This window comes from Anser anser (assembly GCF_964211835.1).
Source record: "Anser anser genome assembly, chromosome: 14".
NCBI classification, from domain to species: domain Eukaryota; kingdom Metazoa; phylum Chordata; class Aves; order Anseriformes; family Anatidae; genus Anser; species Anser anser.
The window spans coordinates 12,037,756-12,061,968 of NC_139735.1; the positions used below are offsets into that span (position 1 = coordinate 12,037,756).

Below are 24,213 nucleotides of genomic sequence, written 5' to 3' on the forward strand. Positions count from 1 at the left end.
ACGAGGAAGGCTAAAGCCCACCTGGAGATGAATCTGGCAAAGATAAAGGATAATAAAAAGGTTTTGTTGTAAGTATGTAAACAGTAGAAGGAAGACTAGGGATAATGTGGGTCCCCTGCTGAATGAGGAGGGTGCCCTGGTAACAGGGGATGCTGAGAAGGCAGAGATACTGAATGCCTTCTTTGCTTCGGTCTTTTCTTCAAAGACTCCCCCTTGGGACTCCTGGACCCTGAAGGGAGGCAAGAGAGTCTGGGAAATGGAGACCTCCCCTCTGGTTGAGGAAGGGGTGGTCTGGGAGCGTCTGGGTGGGATCAACGCGCACAAATCCATGGGCCCTGATGGGATGCAACCACGTGTGCTGAGGGAGGTGGCAGAGGTGATCGCCGAACCGCTTTCTATCATCTTGGACAAGTCTTGGAGAACAGGAGAGGTGCCTGAAGACTGAAGGATAGCCAATGTCACTCCGGTCTTCAAAAAGCGCAAGAAGGAGGATCTGGGAAACTACAGGCCAGTCAGTCTCAGCTCCATCCCTGGAAAGGTGTTGGAACAGCTTGTTCTGGATGCCATCTCCAAGCAATTGGAAAAGAAAGTTATGAGTAGTCAGCATGGATTCACCAAGGGGAAATCGTGCTCGACCAACCTCATTGCCTTCTATGATGGCATCACCAGCTGGGTAGATGGGGGAGAGCAGTGGATGTCATCTACCTAGACTTTAGCAAGGCTTTTGATGCTGTTTCCCACGACATCCTGCTAGCAAAGCTGAGAAAGCGTGGGATAGAGGAGTGGACAGTAAGGTGGGCTGAGAACTGGCGGACTGGCAGAGCTCAGAGGGTGGTGATCGGCGGCGCCGAGTCCAGTTGGAGACCTGTGACAAGCAGTGTTCCCCAGGGGTCAGTGCTCGGTCCAGTCTTGTTCAACATCTTCATCAATGACATTGATGAGGGAATAGTGTCTGCCCTCAGCAAGTACGCCGATGATACAGAGCTGGGAGGAGTGGCCAACACGCCAGAAGGCTGTGCTGCCATTTAGCGAGACCTGGACAGGCTGGAGAGCTGAGCAGGAAGAAACCAAATGAGGCTTAACAAGAGCAAGCGTAGAGTCCTGCACCTGGGAAGGAACAACCGCATGTATCAGTACAGGCTGGGGGATGAGCTGCTGGAGAGGAGCTCTGCGGAGAAGGACTTGGGGGTCCTGGTGGACGACAGGTTGACCATGAGCCAGCAGCGTGCCCTGGTGGCCAAGAAGGCCAAGGGGATCCTGGCGTGCATTAAAAGGAGCGTGGCCAGCAGGTCAAGGGAGGTGATCCTCCCCCTCTACTCTGTCCCGGTCAGGCCTCACCTGGAGTACTGTGTCCAGTTCTGGGCTCCCTGGTACAGAAAAGACAGGGATCTCCTGGAAAGAGTCCAGCAGAGGGCCACAAAGATGATACGGGGCCTGGAGCATCTCCCCTATGAGGAAAGGCTGAAAGAGCTGGGTCTGTTCAGCCTCGAGAAAAGAAGACTGAGGGGGGATCTTATCAATGTTTAGAAATACCTGAAGTGTGTGAGATAAAGGGATATGGCCAACCTCTTTTCAGTGGTTTGTGGGGACAGGACAAGGGGCAATGGCCACAAAATGGAGCACAGGAAGTTCCGCACCAACATCAGAAAGAACTTATTCACGGTGAGGGTGACGGAGCACTGGGACAGGCTGCCCAGGGAGGTTGTGGAGTCTCCTTCTCTGGAGATATTCGAGACCCATCTGGATGCCTACCTGTTCAATTTGCTCTAGGGAACCTGCTTTGGCAGAGGGGTTGGACCCGATGATCTCTTGAGGTCCCTTCCAACCCCTACAATTCTGTGATTCTGTGTTATCAACGTTATTCTCAACCTAAATCCAAACCAAAGCACCATACCGGCTACTAGGAGGAAAACTAAGTCCATCCTAGCCCAAACCAGGACACCATGGTATGGAGTATCCATTTGGGCAGTTAGGGTCAGCCGTCTGTGGTACTTTAACACAGCTGGGCAGTTGAGCTCCACCCCAACCGCTCTCTCCCCCTCCTCAAAGGGAAAGGCAGAGAAGACACGATGAAAAGGGCCCAAGGGTTGAGATAAGAACAGGAAGATCACCCTACGATTATCGTCACAGGCAAAACAGTCTCAGCATAGGGAATTAATGTAATTATTACCTATTACTATTAATAAAACATTGAGAAACTAAAACCAAACTAAGAATACCTTCCCCCCATCCACCCTCATCTACGTCCTATCCCTGAGCAGCACAGGGGCATGGCAAATGGGGGTTGCAGTCAATCACTTTGTCTCTGCTGCTACTTCACGGTCACTCGCTTCCCCTACTCCATCGTTGGGTCCCTCCCATGGGATGCCATCCTTTCCAAACTGATCCTGCGTGGACCTCCCACAGGCTCTTCAAGAACAGCTCCAATATGGGTCCGTACCATGGGGCCCATCCATCCCCCAGGAGCAAACTGCTCCAGCACGGGTCCCCCACGGGCGGCAGCTCCCCCCATACCCCCTGCTCCTGCGTGGGCTCCTCTCCACGGGCTGCAGCTCCGGCCTGGGGCCTGCTCCTGCGGGGCGTCTCCATGGGCAGCAGCCTCCTCCAGGCCACATCCACCTGCTCCACCGGGGGCTCCTCCACGGGCTGCAGCGTGGAGATCTGCTCCATGGTGTCCCATGGGCTGCAGGGGGACAGCCTGCTCCACCAGGGTCCTCTCCACAGGCCGCAGGGGAACTGCTGCTGCGTGCCTCGAGCACCTCCTGCCCTCCTTCTGCACTGACCTTGGTGTCTGCAAGGCTGGTTCTCACTCTTCTATCTCAGCTGCTGTGTCACAGCAGGGTTTTTTTCCCCTTTCTTAAATCTGCTCTCACAGAGCATGAGCCCACTACCAAAACTTTGCCACATAAGCCCAATAGAGCATCCTGGTGGTGTCCCCTGCCCAGTCATGGTTGTGCAGACGCAGGCTCTACCTTGACTTCAGCAAGGCTTTTGACACTGCCTCCCATAACATCCTCATAGACAAGCTCAGGAAGTGTGGCCGAGGTGAGTGGGCAGTGAAGTGGGATTCGTGACTGGCTGGATGGCAGAGCTCAGAGGGTTGCGCAGAGGGTTGGTGCAGAGTCTAGTTGGAGGCCTGTAGGTGTCCCTCAGAGGTCCATTGTTGTTCAACTTATTCATCAATGATGTGGACAATAGAACGGAGTGTAACCTCAGCAAGTTTGCTGATGACACAAAGCTCAGAAGGGTGGCTGGTACCCCCCCCCAGAGGGCTGTGCTGCCATTCAGAGGGACAGGCTGAGAGGAACCTCAGGAAGTTCAACACGGGAAAGTAGAGGGTCCTGCACCTAGGGAGGAATAACCCCAAGCACCAGTACAGGCTGGGGGCTGACCTGGTGGAGAGCAGCTCTGGAGAGGGACATGGGAGTCCTGGTGGACAGCAGGCTGACCATGAGACAGCAATGTGCCCTTGTGGCCAAGAGGGCCAGTGGGATCCTGGGGTGCTTTAGGAAGAGTGTTGCCAGCAGGTCAAGGGAGGTGATCCTCCCCCTCTACTCAGCCCTGGTGAAGCTACACCTGGAGTACTGTGTCCAGTTCTGGGCTCCTCCGCAGAAGAGGGACACAGAACTATTGCAGCAAGTCCAGAGGAGGGCTACGAAGATGATGAGAGGACTGGAGCACATTTTGTATGAGGACAGGCTGGGAGAACTGGGCCTGTTTAGACTAGAAGAGAGAAGACTGAGGGGAGACCTTATCAATGTGTATGAACACCAGAGGGGAGGGTGTCAGGAGGATGGAGCCAGTCTCTTTTCAGTTGTGCTCAGTGACAGGATGAGAGGCAACGGGCACAAACTGAAGCACAGGAGGTTCTGGCTGAGTATGAGGGGGCACTTCTCTGCTGGGAGGGTGACAGAGCCCAGGGACAGGTTGCCCAGAGAGGTTGTGCAGTCTCCTTCTCTGGAGATCTTCAAAACCCGCCTGGACGCCATCCTGCACAATGTGCTCTAGGTGATCCTCCTCAGCAGGGGGGTTGGACCAGATGATCTTCAGAGGTCCGGGCCTTTCCAACCTCGTCCATTCTGTGAATAAACTAATTACGGTCACATCTTCCCGTGGTTGTTTGTGCACTTTTCATAGGCACAGAGTTGGTATGTAGCATGTGAGCAGGGCACAGGATAAGGTTAAAAGAGGATAAAAGTGAAGAAGGCGGATGAAATGTAACGGGCAGAACACGAGCAGGAGGAAAATGTGGAGAACATCGGGCAAATATTCCCGAGCAAGAAGTGGGCCAGGGGTGCCCGCGGGATCGAACCCCTGCCGGGGCAGAGGAACGAAAGCCATTGCAAGCAGCCGAAGGAACCGCTGGGCTATAGCTGGCCCACGGCTGCTCCCTGCCTCCGCACGCCTCAAGGCCTGAGCACGCCGCTCCCTGCCTCAGAGGCAGAGCCGGGGCCCTGCCCACCGCCCTCCTGCCCTGGGCAGCCACGGGCACGGCGAAGGCGCAGCAAGGCCGCAGGTGAGGGGCAGGGCGCTCAGGCCCCCGGGGGCCGCTGGCCGAGGCAGGAGCTGTCTGTGCGGCCTCTGCTCTCGCCGAGTGACTGGAAGGTGCGCTGTCCCCTGACGCAGGGGGAGCCCGGGCACACCTGAGAGAGGGAGTTAGGGGAATCTTATCAAGTAGAGAGAGAGTGCTGACGGCATGAAACTAGGACTAACTATGGTGCTTGTGCAAATTAATTAAAGCAAGAAGCCTTGGGCCCCTTTACCAAGGTCAGTCTCTTACTAAGAGTGTGAGCCTATCTTAAGAAACTGGTAGAAACTGGTCCTGTGGATGGACAAGATCCAAGAAGCAACTGAGTCTGCGCAGAGACAAGAGGTCAACTAGCGGTGATGAGGAAGAGTCATCAATCTTCATCCCCACGACCCCCGACGACCACCACCAGAATACACTGCGCAAGCGCAGATGGGAGGGGTTTATGGAAATGACTCCTTGGAACTAATTTTAATATGAAGCAGGGACCGGTTATGAATATGTATAGGCATATTGTGAAACTTCATGCATATGTAACTCTTTACTGCATATAACCAAGGCAAGTTGCCGCGTCAGGTGCGCACAACTTTGGCGGGACTATCCCCCGTGCTGCCCAGCGCTGAATAAACATACCTACTTTACAATCTTACTGACTGTGGAGTCTGTTTTCCGCAAGTCACACCCTCAGGATCAGACCCCTCTGGGAAAACTGCAGCAGGACAAGACAAGAAATACTACACAGACGGTGCTCTCCAGGCTACTTTAATACCAAGTTGGTGGCTGGCGGCCAGTCCTCTCGGTCCAGAGGACTCATTCATGACGGCCAATAACCCCTGCTGCTTCCTCGCAGCCCAACTGGCTCTGTGCCTCCCAGAGCCCACAGCCACAATCCCAGTTGAAGCGTGCCCCCCCCAGCCAAGGGGGTGTCCCCTGTTTACCAAAGTGAGGCTGCTGCTCAGGTATCCAGCGTGCAGTGGAGGAGAGCTGAGGCCACACATTGCCTCCCTATTCAGCTGGGCCACTTCCCAAAGGTCCCCTATACCTCCCCAGCCCACACCCAATGCTGGCAGCCTTTCAGAGCAGCTGCTGCTGCTTCTAACTTCTCCCAAGACCTATGCTGGGGCCCTACTGCATCAGAGCAACACAGAACAATTTTATAAAAAATGGAAAAAGCTGAACCAGGCAGGTCAGGCCTACCTCCCCCAGAACAGAGCAGAACCAAGTGCCGGCTGGGAACAGGGCAGCTGTCACGCACCATGATAGCACCCCCATCTTCCAGCGCTGGCTCTCAAAATGAACCCCAACAAACTGAAACCAAAGCTGAAACAGGACCACATCCCCACCAGGCCTGTGCTCCACTCCTGCAGACAGCAACAGGACGTCTGATGGCTCGGGTTCGGCTCATAGTTTGGGCAAAACAGCTGCCTACGTCAGCAGGCATCCTGCAGGAGAGAGGAAAGCATTGGGCTCTGTGTGGTTCTCTCCCTCCCAGCCTGGGCCCCCACCTGCAGAATGAAGTCCAGCAGCCCCTCAGTCCCAGGAAACCCTCCAGGACTTCAGGAAAGGTGGGAAATGGCACCAATGCTGTGCCAGGACTCACCTAGCTTCCTGAGAGCCAGCCGCGCCACTGCGTCTTTTGCCTTCTCATGCCCACTGGTGCTTGGCACATCTTCCTGCACCCACAGGAACGCACTGAAGGGCAAGGGCCACGCTGGGATCACTAGTTGGCACCAGTACTGCAGCCACCCACTGGGTTTCACCTGGACACACTTTGTGAAGAAGCTGGGGGTCCCCAGGCACTGCTGACGGCACAGGGTGTTCAGGCAGTCCAGCACGTTGCACAGCTTCAGGGACAGCAGCACTTGCTCGGGGCTCCCCAAGTGCTCGCCACGCTTCTCCTTACACAACTGCAGTTTCTCCTTCAGCTCTGGTTTCAGCCACCCCACCTTCACATTCTCCCCACAGAGCCTCACATTCCCTAGGAGAGACCCACAGCAGCTTGCAGGAGATGCTCACACACCAGCCTCCAGCCTGCAGTCACCCTGTGCAGCCAGTGTCCCACCACCACATCCTGTCCCCCAGCATCTGCCCCAGTGACCCCATGACGGTCCGACCCTGAACCAGAGTGCACAACGACACCTCCACGACTTGCCTTCACTGCAGCCCCACCAGGCCTGCACAGGTACTGCCAGGGACCAGCCTCACTGGGGATAGCCAGCCCAGAGGGGACACGAGAAGCCAATGGATGTCTCAAGCCTGTAGGCACTCCTCAGCTGAACCTGGTGCTGGGATCTATGCTCACTTACAGACACCCAAACGACAAAGCCAAGCAGCATCCCACAGCACCCCAGCCTCCCACTTGCCTCCCAGTACCTTCCATCAGGGTTTTCTTGGCCATGGCAGCCGCCTGGTGTGAGCTGTATTTCAGCACGGCGAACTTGGCCTTCTTCTGGTAAGGGCTGGCATGCAGGGTGATGCTGAGGACCCCTTCGGTGGCCCCCAGCACCACAGCCTCCAGGCCCTTCTGGTTCACCGAGGTGGGCAGGCCGTCCACACTCAGCTCGCACTTCTCCAAGCTCTTGCACACCACGATGGTGCAGCCCTCCTGCACCTCCAAGTTGTTGAGGGTGGCAATGGCCTCCTTGGCACCCTGCCAGCTGCTGTACTTGGCGTAGGCAAAGCCCCGGTTGAGGCCGCTGAACGTCATCATGAGGCGGAATTCGTAGAGCTTCCCCACACTCTGGAAGAGCGGGATCAGCGTGTTCTCGTACATTTCCTGTGGCAGCTTCCCGATGAAGACCTCCGAGCCCGCCGGTGGGGGGCTGCCCACCCAGCCTGTAGGCACAGAGCAACACGTGGGTGAGACGAGCCTGGCCACGGTGCCCGCCCTGATGCACCATGCTCCCGGGGCACTGCCATGCTCAGCTCGTCACGTACCTGGCGGGGGGCCACCGTATCGCCTCTGTCCATTGATCTGCACCAGATCAATGCCGGTTTCTCTTACCCAGTTGAGCAGGGCCATCTTATTGGCCTGGTTGATACTGTCGGCCCACGCCTGAGGAGGGAGGTGATGTTAGTGCTGGGCAGCTTCCAGCCTCCCAGCCAGGGGCATATGAACCCCACAAAGGAACAAGACCGAGCACAAGCCAGGAAGTGGAGGAACAAATGCTGGACTGCTCTGCCCTCAGGGAAGGGCAATGCACATCCAAACAACTATCCTGTCCACCGTCCAAGACTGCTCCAGCAATTTTGGTAGAGCACAAGAACACCAACACTCCAGAGATGCCTGCAAGGGCTTTGAAAACAGAGGTTCTGGTGCCTGCTCAGCAGCTGGCTTGCATTACGAGAGAGGGTGGGAGCAAAGAGCCAAGGTGAACCTTGTATCACTGGAGCTCCAAAGAGGAATTAAGGACATGACCCATGTGAAAACATCGGGGTTTAGTTCATTAAGTACCACCAAGTCTCATTAGGGTCTCTGAAGACCATACGCTGAGTGGGATTAAAGTATCTCAGCTCATGCTAAAACGCAGTTTGGTTGCATCTCACCCTCGTGCATCCTTGGGTGCGCCACCAGGTGGTGGCACCTTTCTGTCTCCACGAGGTTTTGCCCTTCTCCAGAAAACCCTTTCAGATGAAGGCATGGGCCTTAACGGCACATCTCCGCCGAGAGCGTGCACAAAGCCAGCCCCGGGCTCCTCCTTGCCCTCTGGAGCCACCTTTCCGCCCGGTCCCCGCTGCCTCGGGACGGGCCGGGCGCGGCTCTTCCAGCACGCCCCAGCGCAGCCCGGCCGCCCCTCGAGGCGCCGCCACGGCCTCCCCTCGTGGGGCTCCGAGGCCCGGGGAAGCCGCTGCCGGGCGCAGCCTCCCCCGAGGCGCCCGGCCCCGGGGGCTCCGAGTCCCGCCTCCGACCCGGGCAGCGGAGAGCCCGGCCCCGAGGGCTCCCCGACGGCCGCCCCCGGGGGGACCGGGGAACTCCCGGCGTGCGGCCGCCAGGCCCCCGGGGGGGGGGGGGGGGGGAGGCGCAGCGCCGCGGCCCGTGCCGGCAGCCCCCCGACGGCACCTACCTCCTCCTCCATCGCCAGTCCTCGCCCAGCTCTGGAAGCTTCCAGCGCCGCCAACAAGGACCATTGGGCCGCGGCTGCTCCGCCCTGGGGAGGGAGGGTCCTGCCGGGACCCCCCCGAGGCTGCCCTCCCGTGGGCGTAAAGCCATGCAACTGGTAAATTAAAAAAAACCACAGCCGAATGGCCCCAGAGGGGTAGGAGGCGGGCCAGAGCTTGCCCCGCGGCCAGGGGAGCTGTTTGAGGCAGGGCTGCAGCACGGCGAGCATCCACGTGGCACCGGGGCCACCACAGCTCAAGGAACTGCCCCCATGGCCTTTACAAGTCAGCTCTCACCCACAGAGGCGGGGGCATGTGAGCAAATCCCCGCCCGAAGCAAAAAGTAGGGACAGAAGGCAAGGAAGGGGGTTGGCAGAGTATTTATTGTTTCTTGGAACAGCTGGCTTGGGATAAGGTCACCTCCCGGCAGCCACACGCTGGACTGAACATTTATTCAACATGAAGGGAACAAGAAGCTGCAGCCAAGAGCCTGGGGTCTGCTGACAGTGCGGGGCTCCACATGTCACGGTAACAACTGCAGACGGGAGGCCATGGTGCGCCAGAGCCGCTTGCAAAACATCTTTCCAGCAACATACTGAAAAGCCAGGGCATTTTGTAAGAGTCAGTGTAGCCTCTCTCCCCCCGATGGGAAAGGGAGCGCACAAAACAAGAATAAATACAGCTTTCAAAGGCTCCCCCTGACCCTGCACTTGCTGCCACCTGGCCTGGTGAAGGAGATGACCAACTTGGTATTTAGAGGAGGAAATCTGTCCACCAGAATCCAATGAACAAGTAGACAGGTCCATGCGGGCTTTAAAGCTGACTTGTTCGCATCCTGATCTCCTCAATGAGGTTCTCCCTGCGAATGTTGACCTACACAGGAGAGCACAGAGGTCCATAAATACAACACAAGCAGCTTGTCACTGGGTGACTTTCTCTGGTCCCACATCCCGCTTGTGGCCCTCTTGTCTCATGAGATCCCACCATCATGTCACCAGTCCCTTTATGGGGCGAGGAGGCAGCAGCACCATGCACAGGGCTGAATGCAGCCCTGTGAGAGCAAGCACTGCTCATCCACCTTGCCAAGCACCCTCCTGCCAAATGACCAAAAGCAACACACTTTCAGTATTTCCAAAACTGAGGACAGTGCACAGATTGCCACAGGTCCCACCAGATCACCTTCAGCAATGCTCCCACACCCTGGAAGGTACATGGAAGCAGCCACACAGCCCATGATCCAACCCCTCACCCCAGGCCCCCAAGGTGAGGAATATCTAGGAGTTCAAGGAGGCCGCGTGGTGGGAGACTTTCCAGAGTCAACAACAACAAGACAACAGGGAGATAACAGGGCTCCTCAGCTCCAGGAAACTGCATGGGACAAGGAATCAGAACCTGGGATGTTACAGAAGTCCCTGGAGAGACAACAGCTAAAAAAGTCTAGTGAGGAAGGCAATGTACAAAATCCTGAAAACCTGCCACTTGGTGGTGAACTGATGCCAAAGCATGTGTTCCACAGCAAGTCAAGAAAGGCTGGAGACTCACCTCACCCGGTGTCTAAAAGTGCATGCACAAGACCACTGCCATCAGCCCGCAGGCCTCAGCTCAAATCTGCCAGTTCTGGCTCACACCCTCTTTCCTCACTACACCTTCTGTAGGAGCAGCTTTGCTGAGTCTTGGAGGCCTTCCACATTAGATGGAAGCACCCTACAGCCTTCATCTCCCCTTTGGGTACCACACCTGAAGCATGAGCCTGCAGAGCCACCTTGCTATGTACAAGCTGACTGCACTGCAACTGGACAGGGTACGGATAGGTTTGGAGGGCTTTCCTGAGCTGGGAGGGAAGGTAAGCAGCCATCACTCCCCCTCCAAGCCGCCACGAGCCTCACTTACCTCCTCACGGGTTGCCACGACCCGCAGCTTAACAACTCCATCCTTGAGTTCCTGCTCTCCCACAATGGCAACAAGGGGGATGCCCGTGTCCTCGCAGTACTGCAGCTGATTCAGGAGCTTGGGATTCTTCTTGTACAGTATTTCTGCCTGGAATGGAACCAGAGCACAACGCTGTACTCAGCATGGGCCTGTTTCTCTGCACCCCCATCATCACACCCGCCAGCATTCCGGGCCAGTCTCATCATTGCCATTTGCTAGGTGTGGATGTATGCACAGACTGGCTAACGGAGAAGGCAGGGCATTGCACCTAATAGGTAATGCAACACACCTCCAAGGTACTCAGCAGACAGTGCTGCTCCTGGGAAAACACGAGGTCATCAGCTCCAGTCTACATCTGACCAGGGCTGACACCTCTGGTGACCCTAGCAGCTCAGAAGCCCTGTGGAGCACCCATTCTCCTCTGTTCAGCCAAGGGAGACTGCCTGCAGCAGGAGCAGGGCCCTGACACAGGTTGTCTTCAGCCTGTGGGAAACACCGCCCAGGCTCCTCCCCTCCTTGCAAGGCTCTGCACTTTTTGTTTTCTGTTGGAAGTGGCATCACAGCTGCCATGCAGCAGAGGCTGAAGCACTGCCTGCTTTGGGAATCTGTCCTGAGTAGACAAAGCCAGAGCATCCCCTGCAGTATTATAGGGCTAATCAAGTTGTACCACCCAGCCCCCACTGGAGAACATCTCATCTGGGACATTTGGAAGAAGCAGGCTCAATCCAGGAAGGCAATCTGCTGCCCATGTTCTCCCTGTGACTCCTTTCTCCCACAGCAAACCCAGGTCTGGTCCATTCCTGGCATAAGAGGGCAGATCAGGCAGCTCCTGACTTGGCCATTGCCTGGTCATACCTTGATTCCAGCATCCCATAGCTCAGAGATGAGCTTCAGCCGCTCTTCAAGGAGCTTCTTTTGGGCAGAGGCCACCAGCACCTGTGTTTCTGTTGTCCTGATCTTCTCCTCAGAGGCCTAGAGAGGGGACAAGATTCAAGAGATGACACAGATATACGGACATACCTGAGACCCTATGATCCTATGAGGTCCCCACCCCAAGCCCATCAGTTTAGCAGTGAAGAGGCTCAGGGTCAGTGGGATGAACAGCATAAACTCTGGAGGGTCAGGCAATGCCCCAGAGACCCCATCCTAGACCAGAATCTCTCTGCGCATGATCCATGTTGGGGGCTTAACCCAGCCTCCCTCCTGTGATGTGGGTTTGCACAGGCTGGAGAACATGCTGAGAATGAGCAATTTCTGACAACTTCTGCCTAGAGGTTGTTCCTCCACACCCAAAGGCCTGTGGCCTCTTGGAGATCTGCTCTGAGTGGCTAAGGAGCAGCAAGCTAAGGAAGCTGCACAGAGCCAGCTGCCAGCTCTACAGCTGGGCTGGGAACTATAGGTTAGATTAACAGCAGCGAGCTGAGGTGCTCCAGGACTGTCAGGAGCCACCTGCTCCCATGGCAGATGCTGGATACTCAAAGCAGCACCTTCCTGCCTCTGCTCTCTCTGAAGGGATAAGTCTTTAAAAGGTCAGCTGCAGAGGACCAAACCTGGCAAGGATTGGAGGTTGTGGGGGAAGAATTCAGTTTCCTCTTAGAAATCCCAGTTGTGTCTGCCAATAGAGAGGAGAATGAGCTCAGGAGAGTTCATTCCAGGAAACAACCTGGTAAGAAAACTGAGCTTGACTATGAGTCAAGCACTTTATGTAATAAATATGAAAGCGAAAGCCTTTTCTTTTCTGACATCATTCCTCTGTTATCTACAGAGGGCTGCCTCACACCCATGTTACTAATTGACAAAGACATGATTAAGGGCTAAGGGAAGGGGGGTTGTACAACCTGATTCCTAAACAAACTGGCAAAAGACCTGAATCCTGGAAAATTACTAATCGAAAGACAATGGCTTTGCAATCCTATAAATAGTGATCTCAAGCAAGAATTGTTTGAGCTCTCAAGGGACAGCAGTGGGCTGCGGCCTTGATCTCCCCCTATAGAATACTGCCAGGCTTGTTGGTGTTGAGACACCGAGTGACTGTAAATCAGCAGAGGATTGCTGAGACTGGGCTTGAGCAGGAATGTGGTTTAATTAACACATGGGAAAGTGAATTGATTAACATGCATATCCTGCTCATCTGGCCAAAGTACAAAACAGTTGTTGGAGATCTGCAATTGAACAATGGGCCTGGGAACTACAACAAGTAAGCGGGAAGCCTCACAGCCCAATGTTTCAAGTCAAGCCAGGAAAGCAACCTGTCTCTGTTGGTCTCACCTTTCCCCTTTCCTCTTGACCAAACAATGCAACAAGCCTTGCTGAGAGCCAGACACATGATAAATGACTCAGTCCCATCTCACCAAAAGTATAAATCTGCTTTACAGAAACCTCTTTTTGCGGATGTAGAGGATGAGAACTCCAATTATCAGATGGGTTGACGGACCTGGACCTCTCTCCTTCCCAAGCAGGGACGCCTCTTGGTAAGACTTTTGCCTCCAACTCTGTCAGGTATTACTCAGGAAAATATTGATAACTAAAGCGCTAAACTATTAACTTGAGCTCAATTATTGCAGTAAGTGAATTTATTAATGGCAATCCCGAATCTGTGATATCTGTCACCTTAATAAGTTACCTATCTTTTCCACTTTGCAAAACTGTCACTCTGAAAGTCCTTGGCAGGGCTCTGAAACAGGCAAACGTTGACTCTATAAAGTGGCTATACTCATAATCCTTTAGACATAAACCGTTGACCAAGTCTGGGACTAGGACTGGATCCAGGTGCACCTAGGCTCCTCTCTGAGAAGGAGTTTAGAAAGCAAGGGGGTCCTATCTGAACCTCGTGACTCAACGGGAAGACCTCCCTCAGCCACATACCCTTAACGCAACACCCCCTTAGCTGAAGGAACCTCTCAGGGCACCCCGATGGGATGTGCATCCCAGGGCTGACTCCTTGAGGAACAAGCTCATCCGTGGGCAAAGGCAGACAAGGGATAAGGCGGAGACATTCCCTCTAAGAGGGGTATTTTGGAAGCACACAACTGCTTTTAGAAACCTAGATCCTCCAATAAGCCTTCTGTGAACCTTGCCATTCATAAATCTTTAACAAAGTTTCTGTTTCTATTGTAGCAAATTCCTTTAGATCACTGTGTTAATTGACTGATGCTTACATACTGATTCAGTGCTGTTAAAATCATATAAAAAAAACTTATTTTCTATAAAGATATATAACAAATCCTTAATTTCTGCTACATTAAAGCTGTGCAAAATTCTCCAACAGGTACGTGAGGAGAATGTAAATCCTTACTCTTTCTCTGTGCTTAGTTAAGCATCAAGGCACTTACCTCCACTCTCTGCTCTAGGATGGAGAAGATCCGCTCGATCCCTATGCTCACCCCCACACAGGGCACCTTCCGTCCCTTGGGATCAAACATCCCCACCAGACCATCGTAACGACCGCCTCCGGCCACGCTCCCAACGCTGACCGGGTCCTCCACGTGGTCGTTCTGCTGCTGCAGCAGGACAGCCTCATAGATCACCCCTGTGTAGTAGTCCAGGCCTCGCGCCAGGCTCAGGTCAAACGAGATCTGTGGGACACAAGGGAAGCCCCCTCAGCGCCGCGCTCGGGGCTGCCCAGACACCAGGGCAGCACCCCCTCCTGCCTCCGCCCCTCCTCACCTTCCCAGTGATGCCAAACAGGGTCAGGTACTCAAACAGCAGCTTCATGTCCCCCAGACCCTCCTTGGCCAGCTTGTTCTGGGACAGCTTCGGGTCCTGGAGAAGCTGCTCGATCAGGTCCAGGCCACCTGCGGGAACAAGTCATGCCTCACATCTGCCAGCACAGCAGCACCTGCAACGACGGGCCCGGCCAGCTGCACGTGCTGCTTCGCTCCCCTCCGTCCCTGCCCCATGCACGCCAGCCCCTGCCTGGCCTGGCAGAGAGCAGCTGCACTTGTTGGGAGCACGAGGGAGCAGGCTGCAGGGAGGGACAAGGGCTCCATCCCACCGTGCTCACCGTGAAGCTGGACGTACTCCCCAATGCGATCTGCAGCCTCGGGAGAGAGCCCCTTCTCTCCTACCATCTCATTCTTCACATCCTCCCAGGGCACCTGTGAGGGGTGAGAAGAACATGAGCCACTGCCCCAGGGATACAGTCTCTCCTGAGGAACGTCTCTGGTAATGCAGTCCCATACAAGTGAAGAGACATTCGCCCTCACACATCTTTACACTGCAGAACTCCGTCAGGGTGGTTAAAAGGTGCATGAGAAGAGCAGCAAATCAAATGCTCTCGGGGCATGGTTCTAACTACACTTCTTGTACCTCTGCACAGTCCATTTGTATCCTAACCCTGCAGTCACCAAAGCTGCCCAAAATCCTGACAGCCCCAGGACAAACATTTTGGTTTAGATATCTGGCCAGAATTAGACATTTGTACTGAGTTTGAGAGATGTCTTGCTGCTGTGGTTTCCATGGTTAGGTACAGTCATACACACCAGTTATGGAAGCGTTGCAGGTCATGCCCACCACCTGGAAAGTTGTGAGGAGATGGCTGGATAATACAAAAGCCCAGTGTTAAGCAGGATAAGCAACAGCTTTCCCACCGAGCAAGGGGGTCAAAGAAACAGAGCCGTGATAGCATCCAGCTGCACTAAGTTAAAACACAGCCTTTCTGTACAATAACAAGGAAATTACGCCACCCCAGAAAAGCGCGGTCCTCCCTTCCTGCTGCTCTTCCATGCATACACAGCCCCCAAACCTACACTTCAGTCATGCCCCTGCAATACATCTCACTGCTAACAGCACTTTGACTAAGGCCTCCTCTACCTGACTTCAATAAACCAGATAAGGCCTCCAAAGGAGGCCATCATTTGTTCATCCTTGAGCAAAGCAACGTGAACGTACAAGATGAGACACCAGGTCACTTTGTTTAACAGGATTCCACAGGAAGGCTAAAAGCACTCCTTTAAGCAATCAGCCCACAAACTGTGCCCCGCATGTCTCTGATGACACTGAAATTCCCCTTGAAATTCTGATTTGGATCTCAAGCCAAGAAAACTGAGTCTATAGATGGCACTTCATTTTAAGGTTCCTCTTCCTTAGCTTTCAGTGGAGGACTGTACACACATTTATAGACTGATCTCTCCAGCATTCCCGTACCTGACTAGGGCCTATAGTAAAGACAATTGGCTGCAGATAAAGAGTTCTTCCTACACTGGCACCTTTCCCTCCTCCCAGAAGTCCACATAAGGGCCTGAATCCCTTAGAGACCAACCCAACAGTCAGAGCTTTTGAGTCAGCTTGATGAGCACAAACCTACCGGCTGTACCTACTTCCTGCCTTGTCTCTTACAGGAACAGTTGTACAGAGAGGGCTGTTCTGCATCACACCAAACTAGAGTAAGATAGAGAAGTCCACATATAGCACGCTCAAAAAAACCAAACCTGTCCTACAAGTTCAAACCACTACAAGTGTGAATAAAGCGACCAGGAGATGTGGGATGGGCTACTGCAGTCTCGCAGCACTGGGAAGAGAGATTACGGCCCTGAGCAACGTTCTCCTTGTGACTGTGTGCACCCTGCTAGGATGCTGTGCGGTCCAGGACAGCCCTGGAGCCCTGTTCCTCGCAGTAACATCCTTGCACTGATGGTAGCAACAGATGAGTGTGAAGACATGCCGTGGGGACACATACAATACAGAGCAGTACCAAACTGACCACCCTTCCCCTGCGCAGGAGGCAGGAAAAGTGCTGCTGGTGTTATTTTACAGCTCTGTGTTTCTAGTTTCCTATTCCTTCTCACTCCAAGCACTTTCCTCTACCTCAGATCTCTACCTCCAGGTGAACATGGAAACCTCATCCATACAGGTCCGCCTCACTTCCCTTTGCTGCATCTCTGATGCAGCTACTTGGGACTATCTCCTGAGGGTCCTCAAAACAGCTGGAGATGCATGCTGTACAGTGACACCCTGCTCATGCACAGCACGGCCAGCAACGTGCACGTGATGCAGGCTCTGTGCTCTCAGCAGGGATGCCAGACATCACAGTACCAACCAAGAACGACACGAGCTTGCAGATAGCACAACAAAACAACTGGACAACAAAACAACTTCAGCAGCCTCGCCACCTGGGGATGTCCATTTGTCTCAGCCTTGTCACCTGTAAGCTCACTGCCTTATACATCCACCACTTACGATTGCAATTCTCTACTTCTGAGAATGACAGAGATTTTCCCTTTATGTCAGTTTTTTTTTGCCTTGCTACGGAGGTGTGAAATTTTAGCAAAGGTTCCAGGAAACAACTGTGATTCCTCACACTGCCAGAACTGAACCTGCTGCATTTGAAAAGTCTTTTGAATGCCCTAGACTAGTCTGGGGGCAGGTTTTCATGACCTAGATTCATAAGCAGTAGCAGCTTAAGAAAGCTAAGATTTGGGATGTTGAACCTCCCATATGAAGAGCTATTTTCCCTCCCTTCTTTTCCATTTCTCACGACCTTGTGGGATGCTAGAGAAGGAAGTGCAGAATCCAGTTTTGCTATGTGACCGACATGCCTGGTGTGCCCCCCTTCCCTCTCAATGCATAGGGTGAAGGGGCTCACATGGGCAACCTGATGTTTATCAGCATTTTCCAGACCGTTCTCATAGACCTGGACAGAGACTCACAGGAACTCCAGAAGCCCGGAGCTCCAGTCCATACCTTATCCAGTTTGTCAACACTGGAGCAGATTGTTCGGAACTTGCTGTCCGGGACACCACAAACTGCAAACATCCCATCAAGGATGCGCCGATCGTTGACCTGGGAGACAAGGAAAAAGTCATTTACTATGAGCTCAAGCAGATGCTTCAGATGAGTTTCTCTCCTCTCTAGTTTTAAGCACAAAAGAGAGAATCTAGCGGTCACCCTAACCCCAAGGGAAACATGGGCCCCAGACACTCTGGTGTTCTGATGTGCAAGTTATTTCCCGTTGCAAATCTGTGGTGAAAAAAAAGACGGCTATCTGCATTTTCAAAAGCCTCTGCCAACATGCCTCTCTAGCCACTCAAGAAGCCACAGTCAGAAGGGGGTAAAACTTTGCTGTAGATTAGGAACTGACAGAGGGAACGTGAGAAAATGAGCTTGGCAAGAACATGGTGAGCCAGACTCAGCTGGAACAGCAAAGAGGAGCAAGGGATGGTGGAAGAACCATAGTACAGTCTACCTGAAATAAGCATGCCTAGAGGGAGGCTGCCATTTTTTTTTTCCTCGCTTTACGGTTTCTGGGTAATTTCTGTCTCTTCCCCATTCCTGGGGAGCTAAGCTGCCTCTCCCCCCAAGAGCAGGTCAGCCTGCACAACTGGGTCCTGCCAAGCCTGGGGAGAGCCACTGCACTCTCGGGCTCCTCTCCACAGGCTGCAGCTTCCTCCTTCAGCACATATCCACCTGCGATCTCTTCTTGCAGCACCCTTGCTACCAAAATCTTGCCACATGAACCCAGTACAGGGGCCTATGAATCATCTCATAGGGGGATACGTAAAAACAACTTGGGAACAGACCGCAGACTGAGGAGATGAATGCAGTATGTCACGCTGCACTCTCAGCACAAGAACAAAGGGACATCTGGTTATGTTAAAACCTTACTAGGAGATTTTCTTTTCTTTTACTTCTTTTGATAGTGAAGTCAATTCCATGGTTTAATTATGTTCTGTAAGAGAAGGTAATTGAGGCCAAAGGCTTAGCTGCATTCAAAACTCCATGGGTAGTGAGAGCATCTACAGTTAAATTAGACAGAAACAAAGACTGCTCAGGAGGTTGTAACCCTCCAGCGTTGATATCAACCAAAGAGTCCCTCACAGAAGTCATGGAGCCCTCCTCCACTGCAGGCAGGTTATTCTGCTGTTCCCCATTGCAGAGATGCCTGCTCATCCTCAAATAGATTTGCTCGTACCACTGGCCAAACACAAACTAGCTGGACTTGATCTAGATACGCAGCTCCTATGCACAATGCTTCAGCTCCTCCCGGACTGGTTCAGGGGCAGGCAGCTGGGAGTGCAGCACCCAGGCCACACCACGACTCTGGGGCCTTCGCAGAGATCCCACCAACCTCCTGCACATCAGACCCTCCTACCCACTACTCTCCTACACCCTTCCCATCCTGTCTGATCCCCACATCCAGTACCATTTGCAGCCACACCAAGGTAACAGAGGTGTTTTGAAGTGCACTACAAGCTCAGCCCTGGAAAGGAGTTGGTGGGAAGGCAAGAATTTGCAAACGACACAGTGCACACACACAGGTGTTCACACTAAGGGGCATTAATAGCTGGGACAAGTGCAGGGATCCTGGGCCAGAGCCTGTATTTTACTGCAGGCAGTGAGCGTGGCAGTCATCTTGTTACTTTGCTGCTGGGCATTTTGTAGGGGACCATGGTTGATGAGAAAGAACTCTGCCAACTATGGCCTCAGGAAACCTACTTAATTCCCATCTAAAGGGGAGCCTGAGATGAAGTCCAGCCCTTTAGTATAGACACCATGAGAAGGCAGAGAGGCAAGATGACTACTGCACCTGAACCACACACCTCAGTGTGCATTAGAGTAGGAACAGGTGCTGTAGTGTAAAACCACAAACAGCAGCCACTGCTTCCTACTGTGGCACAAAGAAAACTGTCTGAGGATCCAGCTCTGGCCTCACCTTAATGAGAAAGTCCCCAAGCTGCAGGTCACTCAGGATCTCGTGCACTATCTTCAGGCACTCAGCATCTGGAATCATAGGGTCAAACTGGCCAGCGATGTCAAAATCCTGAGGAACAAGAGAAGGCAGAGAGCATTTCAGCACAGCAGAGAGGGCTGCAGCCACACAGCTTCAACTCTGCTGTTAATAGCAGTTTGTTTACAAAAAGCAACAGAAATGTTGTGAAAAACGACAAAAAAGAAGACAGCAGAGATCATCAATAGCAAATAAATAGAACAAAGGAACCAGGAAGGGGAGGAGAAAACTACTTGTTATTTGGTATGACCTAAATGCCAAATGTTTTTCCTTGATCCCCATGATGGTTTTTTTTTTTCTTTTTTTAATATACAAGCAAATCAAGTTAATGACCAGGCACACAATGGGAATAATACAACAGAAGTCATCAACATTCAGAGAAGAAAAACAAAAGAAGCAAAAAGAGACCTCTTATCCCACCCCAATTTACAAAACTCCAAATGCAAAGTTTTCAATCACATCTTGAGTAAAAGAACAATTAGGAACACAGGAATGATTCGCGACTCAGTAAATTTCAACACGCCTTCAACAAGCTTCCAAAATAAATTGGGTCAATGGAGGAAGAAAGAGATGAGATTGCATCTGTCAATTTTCCAATCAGCTGAGTGTGAGGAAAGCTGATGCAATCCCCAAGGAAGCTGGGCAAGGTCTGGTACAGCCAGGAAAATGCTGCTACCATCGTACAGGGCACAGGTGAAATCTCACTGGAAAAACCCAGCGGAGGCCTGGTCAGTTATATTTAAAAGATGCAGAAAAAAAGCTACAAGGCTAAGCAGTGAAGTAAAGCATCTCCAAGGAGAGAAAAGCAACAGAGCTTGATCTAACCAGCCTAGGGAGGGGAAGATTGCTCTCAACATTTCCAAAATGTTCGTTTGGGAAAGGGAAGAAATCAGTATCAAGGGATGACAGCTACCATTTAAAAACCTGCACTGGCACAAGGATAAGTAAGCTGTCAGACACAAGTAAGTTTTAGCTTATTTGCAGCTAGCCTAAGAAGATGATCCTAGAAAGCTCTTTCAAATGAGACAGCAAGCAAAGACTCCAAGTTGTGTGAAAATGGGCATTCACCAAGGTCCGAAGCTGGAAGGTATAGGCAGGGATTGTATGAAGAAATGGAAATATTCTCAATTAAGAATTTACTTGCGATATGATGCCCTGGGGACTGTGATAGTACAGTGGAACAAATCCATTCCTCAGGGCTATCACACTGAGAAAGCCACAGAGGAAACTGAATTCTTTGTTCTGGAATTAGGTCTCAGGGTTTTTCCCTTCCTTTGAAATAAAGATGGACTAAGCACGGGATGGAAGCAACGGGTGCTGTGGCTGAGTCACTCACCTGGCTCATGCATTCTCGCTCACACACAAAAAAGTTCAATTGTTGCCACATTTGGGATCAGAAGGAAATTCTTTCCCTCAACCGGGCTGACAAACACTGTGGGACAGAGTAGGGAGCTGCCCTCCTCCACAGTGCAAAGCATGCCCAGCATCTGGGGGTTACATTGCAAAGTTCCCTGATACAGCAGTGCCCCGTGTTACAGCCATCATCCACAGACTCTCCCACTCTCAAGCTGCTTTTCAACCCCAGAGGGAAAAGAAGTAGAAGATGAGTTTCCCACCATCACAAGGAAGGCGACTGCAAGATAACACAGCCTTCGGTCCTATGTCCCTACAACCACTGCCCAGCCTAGAGACCCGCAGAGCAGCACCCCTGCTGCTGGCCAAACTCACACACTGGTAGAACTCCCTGTAGCGGCCCCTGGTCATGGCCGGGTTGTCCCGCCGGTACACCTTAGCGATGTGGTAGCGCTTGATGTTGGTGATTTTATTCATTGCCAAGTAGCGAGCGAAGGGCACCTGGGACCACAGAGTTAAGGATGGGAATAGAGAGGGATCACCCCACCCGGTTATCAGTCACAGGCAGCGCTGCAGCCTCGCTATCTTCCCAATGCCCAGCGCAGTTTGGCACACGTCCCTGGGGCAAAGCAACAGCTACCAGACAGCATGCCTGGCCACGGTGCTGCAGGGTCTGCACAGCTGTCCATGACACAGCCCACGCATCCTGCCACTAGCACAGGGACAGGTGCCCCTGCAGGCATCTCCCAGCACTGCCCTGGGTTACATCTCACAGCCTAATCTGGGTTCCCTGCTGTAGAAGAAACCCCACTCAAATTTTTCTTCCCTCCACACACAAAGTGTTACTTTGCCTAACAGGAACAATGGGCAATAAATAACTGAGCACTGGTTCTGTGTCTGCTAAACCACACTACCTGCTCATGCTTTCCCTGCCTGTATAGGGTCAGAACCAAGGGACTGTCCTCCCTCTTCCTCCCTTGCCCTTGGGGCAGCACTATCCCAAAAAGAGGGCAGCAAAGATGACAAAACCCCCCAGTGCTGGCTGTTGCAGGATACAGTCAGGTCATAGCGCAGGGACAGCAGCTCTCCTCCTTGATCTTTCAGATCATAGATGAGCTTTGAGTCTTCTCCGTATTTCCCCGTTAGCGTCTCCTACACAAAAAAAAAAAAGAAAGAGACACATGAATGAACAGCATCTTCAGCAAGAGTAGAAGAGTCCTGGAGCACACAGAACAAGGACAGAAAGGAAGGACACCTAGGAGATGGAAAAAACTCAGCCCTCAACACAGGCTTCCAACTGCAGAATCCCCACCAGCTCAGCCAACTTGCTGCGCTCTTGCTCACCTTCAGCTCAAACACTGGCGTATCAATGACTTCTGCTCCGTGGCGCTTGAAGCAGTTGATGATAGCACTGAAAACTCTCTCACGAATGGCCATTTGTTTGGGGCTGTAGTCCCGCGTGCCCTGGGATGAGAAAAGGAAAAGAAAAGCAAATGACACATCGGCTTAGAGATACGCAGTGGCAGACAGATGCGAGAGGTGACACGAAGAATCTGTCATACTGCTTACAAAGCTAGAGAGATCAGGTCAATTCACCAGCTACCAGCACAGGGGGTAAAAAGCAGCATTGGTAAATATTAGGACACAACTCAGATGAGATCTGCTACAGTCTACACTGCTGAATATGTCAGAAGTTTCACCATGTACAAAACAAAGGAGCTAACATGGATCCAACACCCAGACAGTCCAGCACCTTCAAGGATGACAACGCCGCTAGGACCTGTCCACAGCTCCCATTCATGTGCAGCATTTACCAGACCCTTACACAACAAGCCACCCAGAGAGGTGGAAATAGGAGGACAGGCAGTACTTTGCAGTTGTGGAATAAGCAACAGCTTTATGCTTTCCACAGTACCCACAGAGAAACCATATTTCCAAAGCACAATACCTGTGAAGTTCACTGGGATGGGCTCCCTTTTAATCTTCATCACTGTTAACAGTCACCAAACTGTTTCAATGACTGCCTTCAAGCTTTCAGTAACTCACATAACTGTCAGTTAACTATACCTCTCACTTTAATTTTTCCAGGGCTCAACAGTTAGAAAGGAGGAAGCAGAGAGAGCATGTACATTACACCTGCAGGTCGAACAGCAAAAGATTGCTTTCAGCAGTGCACTGACATGGCTGAGAGAAGCTGGAAACCCAAGCTGTTTCCCCTGATGCTCACAGAGCTGCAAAATCCTCTCCCTGCATCTTTAAACAGTGAAATATTCTTTCTTCCCAGGTCTCACACCATAGTTACATTTACCAAAAGATGTGATAAAGGAAATGGACAAGCGAGACTGTGTTGAGGCACTTCCTTTAAACCAGTGACACTAACGTATATTAGTAACTGTCTCTGTGCCACAGCATGAAAGCACAGCTGGCCTCTGGTCAGCTGCAAGTGTTGAAACATCCAGGATACAAAAAGAACTTCAGCATAAATTGCATTATGAACGCTCTTCTCAGGGAGACTTGGAGACTGAAGGGCTGCCACTGAGGGAAGGGTTCTGCTGGAAGAGGACAGAGAGATGCCTGCAGCTGGCCAGACCTGCTCCATAAGCGGGATGACCCCACTCTTACAGACTAAGGCAAAACCAAAAGCCATGAGATCTCCGAGCATTCCTGGCAATGCTTCCAGGCACCTGGAGCACTTCGCAGCGCTGTGTGCTCACCCGGCCTGCAGCAGCTTTACCCGCTCTGCCAAGGTTAGCAGGAACAGGAGCAGCCTGAGGATCCTTGATCTGTGAGAGCCAAGGTTTGCAGGCACTAGTGGGGTCAGCGCTACAAGAAATTTTAAGTTCTAATCCTAAAAGCACTGGAGCAAGGCAAGTCATGACCTCCCTTCAAAGAGAAGAACCCAGTTGGAGAGGAGACCTCACACTGGGCAGCTACGATAAAGACTGACCAAAATCGATCCTATCAGCTGGTGGTCGGCTTGCCACAGAAGCACTGGAAAGCTTTCGGTTAGCAGGGTGCCTGGGTTTGGTGTTGCCGGGGTTATTTTGATCCCCCTCTCCCGTCGCCTCGCTGCTGGAAGCAAAAAGGGGCTGAGCACGGGGCAGGTCCGTGCCGCACGCCCAGGCTCAGCACCCGCAGGCCGGGGCCGCACCCGCACGAGGCGGCCCTGCACAGGGCGAGGCGAGCGTGTGGGCTGCGGGACGTTACCTTCGGGGTCTTCAGCACGAACTTGTGCTTCCCCTCATCTCCCCCGAGCTGCGCCTTCATCTCCAGCAGCTTCGCCACCTCCTTCGCGATCTGCGGACGGAAGGAGAGGGGAGCCGGCGGTTACCCCAGGCCGGCCCGCAGCCCGCCCCGAGCGCCTCCGGCCCCGCCGCCCGTCGCCCCCCGCCCTTCCCACGCGGCCCCGGCCCCCCTCCGGTCGCCTCGGGCCCGGCCGCACCCGCTCGGGCTCGGCCTTGTCCTGCTTCAGCCGCCGCACCGCCTCCGCCTGCTCCCGCACCGCCGCCGCCTCCTCCGCCGCCATGGCCGCGCCTGCGCACTGCCGGGGCCGCGCCGCGCCGGGCGGAGCTCAGGAGGC

At 53.0% G+C, this 24,213-nt stretch overlaps 2 protein-coding genes across 3 annotated transcripts; both read right to left on the minus strand.

Annotated features, from left to right (window-relative positions):
- Positions 1–5,273: 5,273 nt before the first annotated feature.
- DND1 (DND microRNA-mediated repression inhibitor 1) lies at positions 5,274–8,740 on the minus strand. Its single transcript, XM_083799000.1, has 5 exons — positions 8,593–8,740; positions 7,466–7,583; positions 6,902–7,363; positions 6,129–6,506; positions 5,274–5,970 (listed from the first exon to the last, which is right to left on the minus strand). The coding sequence occupies exons 1-5, from the start codon at positions 8,602–8,604 to the stop codon at positions 5,954–5,956; spliced, it is 987 nt and encodes a 328-aa protein (XP_083655126.1). The 5' UTR covers positions 8,605–8,740; the 3' UTR covers positions 5,274–5,953.
- A 250-nt stretch (positions 8,741–8,990) lies between these two features.
- HARS1 (histidyl-tRNA synthetase 1) lies at positions 8,991–24,211 on the minus strand. 2 transcript variants are annotated; one of them, XM_083798992.1, is made up of 14 exons: positions 24,076–24,160; positions 23,841–23,930; positions 23,581–23,702; positions 21,978–22,097; positions 21,690–21,785; positions 21,009–21,134; positions 19,206–19,313; positions 17,237–17,335; positions 14,559–14,652; positions 14,222–14,349; positions 13,888–14,130; positions 11,411–11,527; positions 10,517–10,663; positions 8,991–9,499 (listed from the first exon to the last, which is right to left on the minus strand). In XM_083798992.1, exons 4-14 carry the CDS (start codon positions 22,068–22,070, stop codon positions 9,440–9,442), a joined length of 1,311 nt encoding a protein of 436 aa, XP_083655118.1. In that variant the 5' UTR covers positions 22,071–22,097; positions 23,581–23,702; positions 23,841–23,930; positions 24,076–24,160; the 3' UTR covers positions 8,991–9,439. The 2 variants fall into 2 exon arrangements, with proteins under 2 accessions (XP_083655118.1, XP_083655117.1); XM_083798991.1 differs by lacking the exon at positions 23,581–23,702 and having other exon boundaries at positions 24,076–24,211.
- Between the last annotated feature and the right edge of the window lie 2 nt (positions 24,212–24,213).